This window comes from Pempheris klunzingeri, chromosome 23 (genome assembly GCF_042242105.1).
Source record: "Pempheris klunzingeri isolate RE-2024b chromosome 23, fPemKlu1.hap1, whole genome shotgun sequence".
Lineage (NCBI taxonomy): Eukaryota > Metazoa > Chordata > Actinopteri > Acropomatiformes > Pempheridae > Pempheris > Pempheris klunzingeri.
Genome location: NC_092034.1, coordinates 14607057 through 14622892, shown reverse-complemented (window position 1 = coordinate 14622892; position 15836 = coordinate 14607057). Strand labels below are relative to the sequence as shown.

The 15836-nt window shown below is 42.7% G+C and overlaps 1 protein-coding gene across 1 annotated transcript in view; it reads right to left on the bottom strand.

Moving 5' to 3' along the window:
- nrxn2b (neurexin 2b) overlaps window positions 1-15836 on the bottom strand; it is a 520316-nt gene that overhangs the window by 435941 nt on the left and 68539 nt on the right. The window contains exon 3 of the mRNA XM_070854280.1: window positions 618-647. Coding sequence (XP_070710381.1) covers window positions 618-647 — 30 coding nt within the window. The remainder of the gene's footprint in view (window positions 1-617; window positions 648-15836) is intronic.

Genomic DNA, 15836 nt, shown 5'->3' with positions numbered 1-15836 from the left:
GATGAGAAACTCTGCACATTCGACAACACTTTCACCTTGAAGTGTTAGTGAATGGGAGACACATTTTGCTTTTGTAGATTTGACCAGCAAACACATTTCCAATAGAATCAGCATTTTTTTTGCCTCCTCGTTTTTTTTTGTTTTTTTTTTGTTTAAACCCAAGCAGTAGGGATAGCAGAAAAGTGTTACCTTCAGCCCCTGGGTCAGGTCGTCGGGGTCAAAGGTGGTCAGAGGTGAAGGTCCAGGACGTGAGCCATAGGACAGGACAGGGGGGTAGGACACACATTGGTGGAGGTCACGGAAAAGCACAAACACATGGCGGCAGGGAGAGGGAGGAGAAGCAAGGGTCACAAACAAAAAAAATGGGGTGATGTGGAGGGTGAAGAAGATAGGGGGGCGGCAAGAGGGGAGGATGTGACAAAAGGGTTAATAAGACAAGGGAGGAGGGCAGAAATGGAGGGACATGGTACCGAGAGAAGGTAAAAAGCGGAGGAGGAAATCGTGAGGGAAAGCGGCGGTTTCAAGGGGTTGGGGGCAAGGAGGCTGATTCAACTCCTCTAAAAAAAAAAAAAAAAAAAGAAAAAAACGAACCAAAATAAAAAGGAATGAACCCATACCTTGGTCGTTTAACGTCAGGTGCGCCAGACCTTGAAAGGGAAAAAACAGAAAAAAAGAACAGAAAGAGGAAGAAAAGAAGGTCATAAAAGGCACGGGAAGAAAAAAAGCATTGTCACAACGTTGGACTGCAGTTTGTGACAGACATCCTGGGGCAGACTCGGATGTCAGAGTTCAAATCAAAGGTAAAAAACGAGAAAGAGAGATAGAGAAAAGAGAGAGAGCGAATAGTAACAGAAAACAAGCAAACACTTCTTGAGTGAGGTGTGGGGGGTTTAGAAAAAAAAGCATTTTCATTTGGCGCAACCCCCGAAGGCTATTGCTCTCACAAATGCTTTTTTTTCCTCTGGAGTACTTATGGAACACACAGAGAACTGTTTGGCAGAAAAGGCTTGAACTGGATTCCTCGTCTCTTACTGTACTCGAATCAGAAAAAAAAAAAAAAAGAATCTGAGCTCTGCAAGGTCTTAGGTTGAGAGGGTCAGAGATAAACCTGGAAAAAAAAACCGCTACAGAATCAAATGTTTTGTGTTGCCTATAAAAAGCCAAAGATTATTCCAACACAGATGTGAGTAAACAGCATCACAACAGAAGCTCAAAATATCCATTTAGTTTACTGCAGGCTACAGTACACACATCTTGCCAAAACTGCAGATCAATTGATTCAAAACAAAGCCGTCCACAATGAACTTGTTCCGTTGTTGGTAAGCAGTAGTACAGTAACATTAAGTAACCTTGAGGCCTCAGTGATGTTCAAACCGTTGCACGCACTACAATAACCCATATATGTGGCGAAGCAACAATAGCTCTTAGTGTGTAAAATATTATATTCAGCCAGGATACAGCACAGGGGGGACATAACAGCACAATATCTGTTCAAACATGTAAACATAGACTAACGTGCCTTGTGGAAAGAATTACTGGAAGCAAACCGTAAAAACAGCGAAACAAGACCTAGAAGAAAAAAAATGAAACATGGTCTTAACTATGGCCTTAAGCGAGGCTAAAGCAAATTGGATTTAACCCCAGGCAGCAGAGAATATCAACAACATAATGTCTGTTGGACTAGAAGCCCCAAAAGGTCAAATCCTTTCAAGCCAACCTGTCTTTTCATGATCAATACCATTTCAAACATAAGAGTCTCTGCGCCAGCAGCCAACAGCTCAATCTAAATAACCCCTAAGCACAGCGGAGCCGCCTAGGAGTGTTGTGCTTTTTCCTTCTCTTCCAAACATCATCATTCATCAGCACGACCAGGAGTGTCACATGCAGGATGAATTGAGTTTTTTTTTCGCTACCTGAAAGAAACATTTAGACTTGAAAAGAGCTTGCATCCCTGATGGCTGGCGGTTTATTAGTATTCAGCTATAGAACTGGCTATTTAACATGAAACGTTTTTGGAATTCTTGGCCTGATGCTTTGATCTGCAAATACTACGAGCTTCTTTTTCCAAAGAAACCGACGTGTTCTGCGCCGATCACTTCCTGCAGCCAGTGGTGGTAAAATCAACAGGCCTGTTAATGTGGAAGATACGCAGCAAACTATAAATGTAATCACTCAGTGACTCAATACAGCCTTTCACGCATCCTCTTGAATCAAGGATGAGTTAAAATACTGATTTCAGAACTGTAACAGCAGCAAAAAGGAGTATTTATAGGAGCACTAATCGACCTTAAACCTTCCTGTTTCCACGTGCAGCTGATGTTTTGTCTCTGTGAGTTCTGTGCATCGACACTGGACTGAGGTTCCTGATAGCTAAGGCTGCTTAAAAATTCATTTGCTGCCTTTTTTTCCGACAGACAAACAAGAAAAAGATAGTGTCTAATATTGAAAACAAATGAACACATACACGCAGACTAGCTGATCCATCTACAGCACCAGCAGTGAGCAGGTGAATCAGAATGCAAAGACTACAAAAGCAAATGACTCTTGACTACAAGCTGTTCCCATTGTCCTCTTTCTTAATAACATCTGTGATTCAGGAGCAAAGGAAATGTACAGGCAGAGTGTTTTATTTATCTGGCTGCAGTCCGTTTCCTGCCGGCCCTTTGCAGGGAGTCCAATCATTCTCACTCTGCCTCCCTCTGTTTTTGTTCCCTTGCTCATAATCCATTAAGGAGATAAGGCGAAGGCTCCTGCAATAAAACAGAACGGTGCCGTCGCTGCATACCAAATCATTCAAATACCCCCAGCCGGGCCTCGTTCAGCCCAGGCAGGCAGAAGACAGAGGCGAAATTTCATGGCAGAAGAAGACAAGAAAAGGTGAAGAGGAGGGTTAGAGGTATCTTCACAGCCGGCGTAGAGCCTGACAGCCTGAGACTTACAGACAGGTGTGCCACAACTCAATCAAAGGAGAAATTCATTGCAAGGTTTCATATCAGGAAATTACAAAGTTGCGATTTAGTCCATGCAAAATAACTACTTTTCACACTACACTTCTCCCAGAACAGAGACACAAAGGCCACCTACACACTAACACAGACAGCCAGTCACACACATTATGTTTTCTTGGCATAGAATGCCAGACTCCGCACATGCCAGATTCTGATCAGGATGTAACGGCTTTCACTAACAAGTGGTTTGAGAGAGACAAGAGGCGGCGTGACTCAAAATTTAAATTACTGATCACTGTCAGGCATCCGAACACAACAGACATAAGGAAAAGCTCCACCTCTCCTAACTGCCATTCTGCATCAATATTGAAACCCAAATCAAATTATCACAGCCACAAGCGGTATCGCTTGCCACACACACTGGGGATGTGACGAAACCGGAGCCCAAGCTATGAGTCTCCCCATCTCCTTGACATCTGAGCATTTGATTACATCCTTAATTCTGCGGTGAGTACAGATGGGAGTGCCTAACGGAACCAGCGCTGATTGGAGAGCAGCTCCGATTGGCTAGCTGTGATTGAGTGGCAGATGGAGCAGGGTCATAATTCTGTCATTAGGAGGAGACATGCGTACGTCTTATCTGGCACACTCCGCGCACCCCCCCCCCTGTTTTTCCACATTTTCTTTGCTCCCCCATCTCCACGTCCAGCCTTCCATCAGCCAGCTGCAGCTGCCTCCTGTTCTCTTCCTCATCTGCCACTTTCTTCTGCTCCGCTTTCAGGTCTGATGAACACAAGTCACTACTGTTTTGCAAACTACTGATTTCATTCAAATGACTCTTGGTGGATCAAACGCCAGCGTCTCGCTAGATACCGCATGACGAAGACAGACAGGCAATGTCATCAAGGGTTTTACGGTCGAAAAGACCTCTAGAGTTCTCCCCACTACCCCCCCCCCCCTACTTGGACACACAGATCATGTTAGGACAAGGTGCAAGAAAATTTGGAAATGATTACAGTAATGTCTGTTTTGTAAGCAGCATTCAACAGGTACAGCGTGTTCTTGTTCTTGAATGACCTTGTAAAACATTAATCCGTCACAATGTTCACAGATTATGATGAGCATCATCATCCTACACACACACACACACACACACACACACACACACACAAGCAGATGTGCTGAGTCTCAGGAGCAACAAATACACAATTTCTTGGGGGACAAAGAAAAATGGAAGTCATCATTATCCCTTTCTAGGTCTTCCACACTTCCTTTCCTCTCACTTACTCTATCCCTCATTCATCAGATGGACACACAGATTGAGTCAGAAGGAAGAACGCGTTTGCTTCTCAACCCCCTTGTGGTACTGGGAAGGCACGTTAGATAGCACCCTCCTCCAAAGGTCGCTCGCCAGCATATGGTCACCGCACATTACTCTGCCTCTCGTAAGCACATCCCACGCTGACGCCAAAAGCTTCTTCCCCACGTGCGGATCACAAAATGGTGGTCACACAACATACGTCTCGAGGACGCGGCATTTGATGACTTAAGTGGGAGTGAGCATTACCAAAAAAGGCAGGAACTATTGAGGTGTGTAAAAGTCATGAAGCATAAAATAAGAACAATAAATGTTTTTATGGGCAGCTTATTGCTTGGTGTACCCCTTGGCACGAGATATAAAACTCCACAATATCCAAAACGTTTGACACATCTACAAATCACTGGCTTTTACTAGGCCCGGGCACGGATAAAGTTTCACAGCGTAATCATCGTTGTGTATTTCCCATTGCCAAAAAGTGCAGGCATGCCTCTGGAGGGCTCAGAAACAAACCAGGGCAATTTGTGAAAACATCTGCTTAAAAGATGTCGGAAAATGGTTCTGATTGAATGTGAATAATATTCATCTGAGTACGCTGATCTATAATGCATGGAGTCTTTGCACAGCTCAAGTAATATAGAAACTGTAGCAGAATTTAAAGTGCTTTAATAATTCATTGTGGATATCTATTCTATGAGAGAGAAAGGGAGAGATAGTAGGAGGTAAGAGGCTAAGAAGACCTCTAAAATCTTGCAGAGTTATAGACTGATGTTAAAGGCTTCCATGTCTTTCAATGCTTTGAATTATTAACAGAGAGCTTGTCCCAGTTTCAAAAGGAAGAGACGCATTTCTACACTTTTAACATCGAGTGAAAATCTTGATCATTGGGTCCGCGACGACCCACTGATAGTGTGGAGTCACAGAATGCAGCTCAGTGTGATTTTAGGATACAAGTCTGATGCTGCGTTCGCACATACGATGAAGGCGGCTCTGACATCTCATGAAGGTGTAACTGTGTGTGTGTGTTTTGCACAGAGAACGTTATTAATATATGCTGTGTCTGAGTGGACAATTGTCGTCTGGCACAGCCTGCAAGCTACACATGAGGAAGAAGTCGAAATCCTCCCCCCCCCCCCCAGCAAGCAGTGCTGAGCTGCAATGCCCGGTCCCATTCAGACTGAACAGCAGCCTGTCGCTCTCTCCCAGCGTTTGAGTCTGTGTATGTGAACAGCCTCATAATATTTAGTGCATGCCGTATATCCTCAGAGATGTCAGCCCATCGGTCTGTCGAGCATCAACGCGCCTTTCCTGACATATCGGCCAAAAAATAAAAAGAATAGCAAGCAATGCTGGGATGAAGCCAAGTCAATTACCTGTTGTGTACAGTGCACTGCAGGTAAGTCATGTTTTGGCTGTAAGAGCAGTTAGTGGTGGTGCATAATGAACAGCTGCAGGAGTGGTTTCTTAACTTTCAGAAACCATCTTTGAAATACACTGGAGATGACAGAGAATGAAAGAGATGTAGGGAAGGAATATTACTTTGAGAAACGTCCATATTGGCTGCAGGATTTAGCTGTTGTGACTGTGGCTTACTTGTATACAGCACAGGGGCCATTAGATATTATAGTGGCAGTACTACCAGTGTGTCCATCTTTACAGACTCACCCTGCAACAGTGCTGCAGACCATCCACCTTGAATGCTAGAGTTTGCACTGCATACTGTATGTATCCCCCATTGTTGCGTCGCAACACAAATCGGGTCGCTTCTCAACTGACCAGTTACCACAGAGATGTGAAAAGTGCAAAGCTCAAATCTGAAGCAAAGGCACAGCTGTATTTCAGCAACAACGAAGCGAAAAGGGCACTCCACTACACTAGCTGTGCATTCAGTGAAATAAGCAGGAGGTGGAAACCTTTAAGAATTCACTTTATGACTAAATTGACATATATATATATTTTTAATTCATTTCTTTATACTCTGAATATACCAAAAACATATATACAGGTTTATTTATTGGTTCAGTGTTCAGTGTGTTGGTTCCTGGCAGAATGCCCTAATTTCTTAAGGTATTTCAAAAGAAGAATATAGTCCTTTTATAGCAATTCAGAATTCTCTTCTGTGTGTGTGTGTGTGTGTGTGTGTGTGTGTGTGTGTGTGCGTGCGCATGAATTTGATTTCCTTGGAAATACCACTGGGGAACTGTTGACCCCAGGCAAGGCACTTAAGCTGAGCGAGTGAAGCATTAAATCTTTATGGTCACTTTCCACTTTACACAGCAGCAACAGCCATCATCTGTCAGGAACGATGCACTAAGTTGTTTGGAAGCCTGTCAAATGACGTGATTTATTATTCAAAGTTAGAATTAGACAGGGCCACACTACATAATTAAGATCGCACATGCCAAGGTTTGCAGACAGAGAATGTTCAAATGAATGCTGCCGTGACAGATAATCCAGAAAAACATTTCTTGTCTTGGCTTCAGCTCTTGTGTTTTAGAATGAATGTAAGCACTGTCCCACGTATACTGCAAAAATTAAAGATATAACACATTTCATACTTTGTAACTTGTCAAATTAGGGCTCTCCCCTATTGCAAACACTTGTTGTTGTTTATTGGCTAAATAACTGTCTATCCTGTGCGCGGGGAGATCATAGTTAAGACTTACAAAGGAAGGTTTCTCATAGAGATATTATGTTCCCTCACATATTCTAATTAACTGCATAAAGCTGAGTGAATCACTTTGACTCGCACATTTTGTTCATTAAAACACAGCTAATATGTCATGGGATATGTCTGGAAAAATAAATCACAGCGCCTTGGAGATGGTGAGGGGTAGAGATCTGAACAGTTGCCGTTCCATCTTAATTAAACAGTTCATAAATAAATTGGACCTCCATATGTCAAGCTGGAGAATTTGGACTAATTTCATGTTTTAGCCATCGAAGCTAACACACAGACGGGGTGTTGATGATTTCCTCACTTATGCTAATTCACACAAGACAGTGTAAGGATGCTCAGAAGGGCTAAAGTGTTTTACAAGCTTATATAACCCCCACTGCATTCATTCAACCATCACTTGTGTGTGTGTATAGTTATCTATTCATCTATCTATCTGTTAATCCTGAAGCAGCATTGAAGGAGAAAGGGCAAAGCAAGCAAACTTTTTTTTCTGTAAATATGAGAATAAAAGGAGTGAAATTAAATTGAAATGTATAATATGGTGAACATAGCATCCTGAAGTGCACCTTCTACCTTCAAACTGGTACCATCTTCCGCCTGTCCTTCCACTGTTTGTATTTTTTCCAGTTACCAACTGTTTTGGGTTTCCGGCCTGGAGGAGCCATGCTGGGTTCCTCTTGCGACAACCAATAAATTCTAAGTCTGACCTCTATTTTCCTTTCATTTATGGAGGTCAAAACTAATCATTAGTCCCCATTGAGATCCGGTGTCCTCTCTCAGAGTATCCATCTGTCCTTCCTCTCCTCTTCCTAATCTTCAACTGCCAGTGCTGCAGATGCATCCTACAACCATTCTCCGGTCCATCCGCTCTCGTTCCACAGTCAATTTCATGAAATGAATGCCTCTGATTGCCACTTCAGGACTCTGCTCATTAGGGAAGCTGAAAATGGGGAGTGGATAACTAAACACATGCCGTCCTTTACAGTTTTTTCCTGGGATGTTGGAAGCTGTAATTGCAACATCAGATGTGATGGAGAGAGAGGCGACATTGATGGGGGGAGGGGGGGGGGGAGAACGGAAGGAAGGCAGTCTTCAAGTGGACGATTAGCACATGCAACCATTTTGCTTTTCTTATGTTCAAAACCATCAAAACGGGGCAGCCCTCCAGACCACAGAACTTATCCAAAGCTACTAGCATTACGTCAAACCCTTGGTCCTCCTTTAGCTCATATTCTTCTTGCAGTCCTACTTAGTCTGATTATATAGTTTCATGCTGAATTTCAAATTTCAGTTCATGTAAAATTGCTGAAAAGTATCCAGAGTGAATGTGATTCATACAATGTGTCCCAAGTATCAGCAACTAGAAAAAAAAGGGCGATCAATGCAGCATCAAGTGCTAAGTGACGAAAGAAATCAGCATCCTTCACTAGTAATAGCAATGTTCAGCTCCAAAGTATACTGCGTGATTTGTACAGGCAGATATGTTTGGATATTATTGCCATCTCTATTGCAAAAACAAAGCCGTGTCAATGACATAAAGTAAGAACAAAAAATTGTCCGGTCCTCTGAGCCGGAAGCTCAAGTCAGAGGCAAAGTAATCTACAGGGATATTAGTGCAAAATAGCACCTTGCCTTGAGCATTTGTCGATGCTTAATGTTTCATTTTGACAATTTTCTCCCTTCAGCCGGCGTTTAGGAGCACATATCCTGTTCCTCTCCACTAACAGCACGGCGGTGAACTGTAGTTTCATGTTGGGGGAAAAAAATAAAATTGTAATGACTTTTCCTGGAAATGTGGCCTCCCGTGAGGTTTTGACAGGGCGACTTCCTGTCTTGTGTCAGGGGGTGGGTCTCAGCAGGTGACTACAACAACATCCCATAATGGAAATTTAATGTCTTCCTACTGAGTCGACGCACTGAACTTCATTTAGCTCATTGGGTCGGGTAAACACCATTAGACCATAGAATCTGCAGAGTTCCTGCAAGTTGTCATTGGAAAGAGAGTTGGACAATTATGGCAACATTAATGGAAAATTGTGTAACAATTGAATTCATAATTAATGGGCCTATTTTCTGAGAATCTGATGAATTAACTAATCAAACTGTTCAATTTTATCTTCAAATAAAGCCTTGTGCACTTCAGCTATTGTCATAAAGCTGAAAATTGACATGCGTTCTTAAGACGGACCTTCACTGGGAGCGTTTTGTTCATTTTTTTCAATGTATGTGTCAGTTCATGTGGTCAGTTCATATGAAAAGTCAAAAAAGAAAATGCCAGTCCGCCCATATGAAGGTGAAGCTATGCCACAAAACGGCAGAGCTTAATCCTAAACTAAGGAAACAAAAAATCTCAAGTTGTTCTTTCGGAGACACAACAGTATCTTGTTTAGTTTCAGCCGCTGAGCAAAAAGCCCTGCTGCTTGCTTTCATCTTGCCAAACTCTAATTAGGCAAACTGAACAAATACCAGCGAGAGAGAAGTCCTCTGCATATTCAAACAAAAGGGCTCCTGAGTTCGAGCGAGCACAAGGAGCTAAAGAGAGGCAGGAAGAGAAGAGAGAGAGCTGATCACAAGAAAATTAAACGGCACTGAACCTTGTAAACAAATATTTCAACAGTGTTAAACACAATGTAGGAGATGTCTGGTGCCGTTGTGCTGTGAAATAGCCCAGCGCTGCTTTGAAATGGGGGTTTCACATATGATGCTCACTGACAAAAACCTCTACTAACGAGACAAAAAGGAAATAAAAAGCATCCAGTGTATGTGCCTGTGTGTATTTGGGGAGGACTATCAGTGAAACAATGTTAATGCAAACGGTTTTAAAACAAATTACACATGAATGTAACCACTTGAGCAGATTTAGGATTTCTCAGGCAGAACCCATATTTCTGATCATCGCCCCCGGCCTAGCCTGGAAATGCCTAAAGCCCTTCATTGCCTTCATCAATAACTTTTCCTTTAGCAACGTGGAGTGTTCCACCTTGAAGTGTCAGCTATATTTCCCTGAAATGTATGAGCTACTGTAGTCGGCCCAAGAACGTTGAGGTCAGAGAGGAAAGACTGACACAAATCCATTTCTTTTTCCTCAACGTCATAGAACTGTTTTCTTTCCAAGTTTTGTTTCTCTTGAAAGTCACTTGTCACTTTTTAGGGGCCTTCTGTGGACAAATGCATGAGATGCTGCAGCCCGACCCTTGTTGGCATGGCAACTGGCTCCAATATCTTTCCTACTATGACAACAGGCATACTGGTGTATTCACACTCTGCTTCACATTCCTCTCTTCTCTATTGTTTTTTTTTCGTCTGTCATTCTCATCTACTGATAATGTTTTCTTTGTATCCTCTTTTTTTTTTTGGCTTTTTCTGGACGTCTTTATCTTTCATTCATCCTATTTCCTAACCTCCATCATCCCCTCTTTTTTTTGGCCCCCTTTTTTTATTTGGCCTCACTGTGGAGCTCACTTCTTCCTTTCAGCATCTGTCTCTGCAAGCAATTAAGCTAGCCATTGTGTGTTTTCATTACATTATCCATCCAAATACATAATGCTCAACTCTAAAATGTCAAGGGGGATTTGCATAAGAAAAAGGTTATAAAATCAAATGAAAGGTTTCACTAATTATATTAAGGGTATATTGAAGCAGCAATGATATTCACAAAAATACTGTCTCCTGGTTCATTGCCCACTGAGGTAAACTCAGCAGAGACTGTAGGTATATGGCAAAGGAATAAACCAAACCCTTTCACAAATCTTCGCACTGGAGCAAAATTGCCTTTCGGGGGTAAATCCTTTTTATATAGTCAGGAATCCTGTACCCCATTAAGTCTAAATTGCCAAAGCTGTATTGTTTAACTGTAAGCATTCGTCAGCATACATAACAACACTGATGGAGTGCAGACGAGTGGAACAAACACAGACCTGCATTCATTTGCATTTTATTACATTACCATTATATAAAACAAGCAAGTCGAAATTAGAGCCGAGGACAACCAAAAGTATATTTAGAGTATGTTACTTTGATGCATCAAATACAGTGAAACAAGACAGAAACGGATTTATCACATCCATTTCTCTGCTAACTGGCTATCTAAAATATCGCCCTGAGAAGCCCTCCGGAGACCAACGAGAGCCTCACGTGCGAGTCCGTGTGATCTCGCAGCCAAACCCGATTCGTGCAAAGGTGTACTTTTTCCAATGCGCTGTATGTGGAGTAAAAATTGTCATCTGCACTGTCGCCAAAACCCTCAGCACCACCGTCATTTTGGCTAGCACTCATACAGTGTAGGATTGCTTAATCAGATAGGGCTGTTATGCTAGGCTTCACTGATCCCATCTGTCAGGACTTCATCCTCGGATCCGCCGTGCTGTTTCGAGCCCCACGACAGCTCTTTAAGAAAACCACTCAATCTGTTCTCTGGGCTATTTTTGCATCCTTTGCATTTTTTTTTTTTTGTCTCAAAAAACGGAGAAAAGAGAAGCACAGAGCTGCAGGTTGCTCGTCACAAAGCAATATTTTCACGTGGAATCAGGAGTTGGGTATCCAACCCTCCTCCGCCCTCCGCCCGTTATGTCCACCTCCAGCAAGGGATCTGGCAGTAGATCAGAGAGGTTTGGTGCTGCCTGAGTCATAAGCTATTTGGCACTCAATGCCCTCATCCCTTCCATGGCATGGTCTGTTCCTAGCAGTATGTCTGCGGCTGAATAGAAGTTGCCGCTGGATTAGCTCATCCCCAGGGAACCCAGAGGAAATTTGTGGATTGGCAGCTCACAAGGCACACGAGAGAGAGAGAGAGAGGGACTCCTAAATATTGTGCCATTGCCCCTCACTGTGTAAGTAATGGCAGAGGGTCATTACTTGGTCACCAGTTTGCAAGTTGAAGAGGGCAGATTAGACACTTATGGTGGACGCTGCTGCTCATGGATTTTCCCATTGCAGTTCTACCGGATATTAGCCTGGCTTACGGAAATAATGTCCAACCTTGTTCGTTAAATGAAAGTCCAGTTTGCTTCCCCATAAGAATTGTTAGTTCATGAAAACTCAGATTTATCATTTTGGACATCCAGTGTGTGTGGGTTTCCCCTGGTTCAATAAATTGTTCGCTAGGGAGCGATTCAGTTTTTTGCCTTGTAGTTTATTTGCTCTGATTGAACACTTAGCATGATCAGTGAGAATCACTGAACGAGTAAAAGCAACAAACAGATGGAAAATGTGTAATGGAGGTGACACAGTACCAGCTTCAATCTTTGATATAAGCGCAGTCCCTGTGCAGTGCAGTGTAAAAACACCAAAGCCACGACTGGTTAGCACCAAAGATATTGCGGAAAACTGAAAAAAAAAACAAGCTTCCCGAGGATTACCGCTCTAATCCATGATACTCTATGAATGCTAATGTGCCAGCTCAAGGCACAAAGAACTCAAATCCCCTGTGGCCTTCACTGCTCTCCTTTGCTTATTAGAACTTCTTATTATGTGACACTATAAAAAGATTGATTCTGGTGATCCACAAGAGTGATAACATTAGCAAGTGTTAAAAAGTCAGGACATGCACACTGCTGTGTCAGGACTAGCTAAAGACCACTGTTGAGTATCTGACATTAGGTCGCCAGGGATCGGCCTGACATTACTTGTCTGGATCATCACCTCTCAAAAGCCTAAAACATACTCACTGACATGTACAGTATATACACACACATTAGCTAATATGGTGGTGCTCGCTCTCTCTCTCTCTCTCTCTTTCTGTCTCTCTCTTTCTCTCACTCAGGCCACTGTCAAGTCCAACAAACTGTCCAAAAGGTCACTGAACTGCTAAATCCAATTACATGCAATTATGCAGTGTGTCTTATACCAAAGAAAGGGGCTTTATCTCACCAGGGGGAGGAGGGAAAATGAAAAAGGAAGCAGTTTTCTCAATGGGATACACTCTTTTGTCCATGAATTTCTCTCTGGTGAGGCTCTTTAGGAGGATATGTGTGTGGCCTGTGTGCCTGTAAGCTGTGTATCTGCTTGCCAAGTTGCTGTTAGACAAAAAAAAAATCAAACTCACAGTGGGATTTTCTAACTAGGATGAATAATGATAACACATTTAATTCTGAGTATTTTTTGTAGATAGTAGCTACTCACTCTAATCTGCAATACCGCGGCAGCACTTAAAAATCAGAGGGCCCAACAAAATATACCATAATGACTCACACCCTTCCCCGTGACATATAATGCATATATAATGCATGTTAGGCACTGTAGTGTGCAGCGAGTGATCGAAATCAACCCAAACCAACAAATGATCATTTAGTTGTTCTACTGTATAAATAGAGTTAGTCTAAGTAATCTGTAAAATCAAACCAATGTCCAGACAAACGTTTGGATGGCTTACAAGACACAACATTTTGTGATAAAAGGATACAAATATATATATATTAAGACTGTATTTAATTGAAGTAATAAATTAAATATTCAACATTAATATTTGAACAACACTACAAATGAGATAGTGTTTTAGGAATAGGCCATATTATAGGGATCCAGATCAATCAATTTCCATATAAGGTCCTTTAATTAAGACTAATTGGTGGGCTAAAAAGGCACCTGGAACTGGGATAAAGATTGATACCAGCTGTAGTGGAATGGATCTGCCTTGGAAAAAGAGTCAGACCAATCAATAACTGTTTCTGAGTATTTCATCAGTGTCAGTAACAAAAGCACATAATTAGAGCTGCCTCAGAAATACCAAAATCAATCAAGAGGTGTTTTCTTTTCCTCCCGTTTGTTTTTTGCTCAGGCTTATCACTGACAATTCAACCGTTTTGTGTGTTGTTTTTAGTTAACAAGTTGGTAGCGCTCCCTCGTCTGCATTCCAATTCCTCCAGACACCAGCCTCCATGTAAAGACTAAAGACTGGTTTGTTTGCATTCACCTCCCATACCGCCTTCGTTCTCCTTAGCCTCCCTGCACCTCAAGTATCTCTCGGCTCCTCTGCATTTACTGAAAGTGAGGGAGCTTGGGGAGCGGGCAAAAGAGTGATCAGTGTCATCTCCACTTCATTTCTATGATCAACGGCGCCTCTCGGCGCTCCAACCAACAGATCTGGGTACCCGGCACTTCTGAACAGGCGCCATCTGCCACTGCCATCCCCAAGGCAGGGTGGCAAGCTGGGGCTGGGGCTCTACGCTGATGTGGCAGAGAATATGAGTGTATGTGTGTGTGTGTGTGTGTGTGTGTGTGTGTGTGTGTGTGTGTGTGTGAGCATATCACCCCAAGTTACTGGGTAGGGTTATACATATTAATGAGCATCTGTGCTTACGGGGAGCACTCTTGTTGAAATGCTATTTGTGTTTTCACACAGTATTCAAGTAGTGCAACGCAACAGGTGTGTGTGACGAATGTCTGTGATGTAGCTTGTGCACATGTGCTAAAATTCAAATTGATTGTTGGGTACTAGTTGACAATGTCAGTTGATAGCAGGACTACTGACAAATGAGAGCAAAAAGCTTGCAGACACTACACCTATTACAGAAAGACATTTAGAGAATGATACCATGACTTCCTTTGGATTTGTATGTAAGGAGGAATTCATGTCCTTTTTTAAGCATGGACAGTGTGCGTGTGTGTGTGTGTGTGTGTGGGCGTGTGCCTGCATGTGTGCAGCCTCCTTTCCTTATCTCCTTCAGCCAGGCCACTCCGCCAACATACACTCCAAAGAGCCCCTCGTTGTCATTCAAGGCATCATACAGCCACGAAAAATGTCACCATAAGGGGAAGGGGAGAGACAAAGAGGGAGAAATACACAAACAGAAAGTGGCGAGCGGTGTGGATTTGAAGCCCAACTAACCACCCCGTTGCCTCGGTGGGGTTCCGTCATCTCTTCTGTTGTACCTCGTTTTTTCTTGCAGCACAACCCAAGAGCAGACGCATACGTAGTTCTTTATGTGGCATGTGCCATAGCGCCACTAAAATGGACCATTGTGAAGTTTAATGCAGGGTTCACGTGTAAAACGTCAAGTAGATGCAGCAGAGACTAATCGTGTAAATAAAAAGTGGGTGGTGTCAGTGTAAGACTGAGAAAATCACTGTAAATCATGCAAAAAAATAATAAATAAATTAGTTTTTTTCTGGATAACACTCAAAACCATGAAATTCTAACGAAAATCCATCATCTGAACATGTTCTCAACAGCTGCTAAAATGTTTTTATCGAGGAAGAAAACTTCAAAATACTGAACAAAGCTCTTGCCTGAGTGTCGCTGCTGATGTGTTAATGACACATCAAATAAGTAAAGATGAAATAATGGCATTGTCATTCAGCTATTCAAGTTTGAAAAGTTTCAGCAAAGTTAAGCGCGGTGAATGTCTGCATTGGTGTGGATGCTGCAAATTGTGACAATGATTGCGTGATGATGAAATGCTATATGGAAGACACAACAACACTCAGCTAAGTGTCACCGTCAGGCTGAAAGCCGTCTCAGAATTAAATTGGAAATCTAATCTGCTACATGCATGTGATCAGAGTGGAGAAGACTCCATCCAACCTGTCTTTATCTCTCTTTCAGTCACACACACACACACACACACACGTACGGAGCAGAAAACACCATGCAGTTATTTACAACATACAGATACTTATCTACCAGGTTCTAGCCGAATGGCATTTGTGCGATTACCATTCTGTGGCAGCTGACAGCCTGCGTGGTGACAACACACGGTGACGAGTGGACGGTATCATAAATAATGACTGCCATCCATTCCGACTGTCAGGATGAGCAGCGTCTCATAACGGGCCGAGAAGGCAAGAAAAACACAAACATATGCTCGCACACAGAGACAGTGATTTATAACCCTTTTACCTCCCGCGTGCAGGTGCATGGGCGAAGACCAAAACACACACACACACACACACA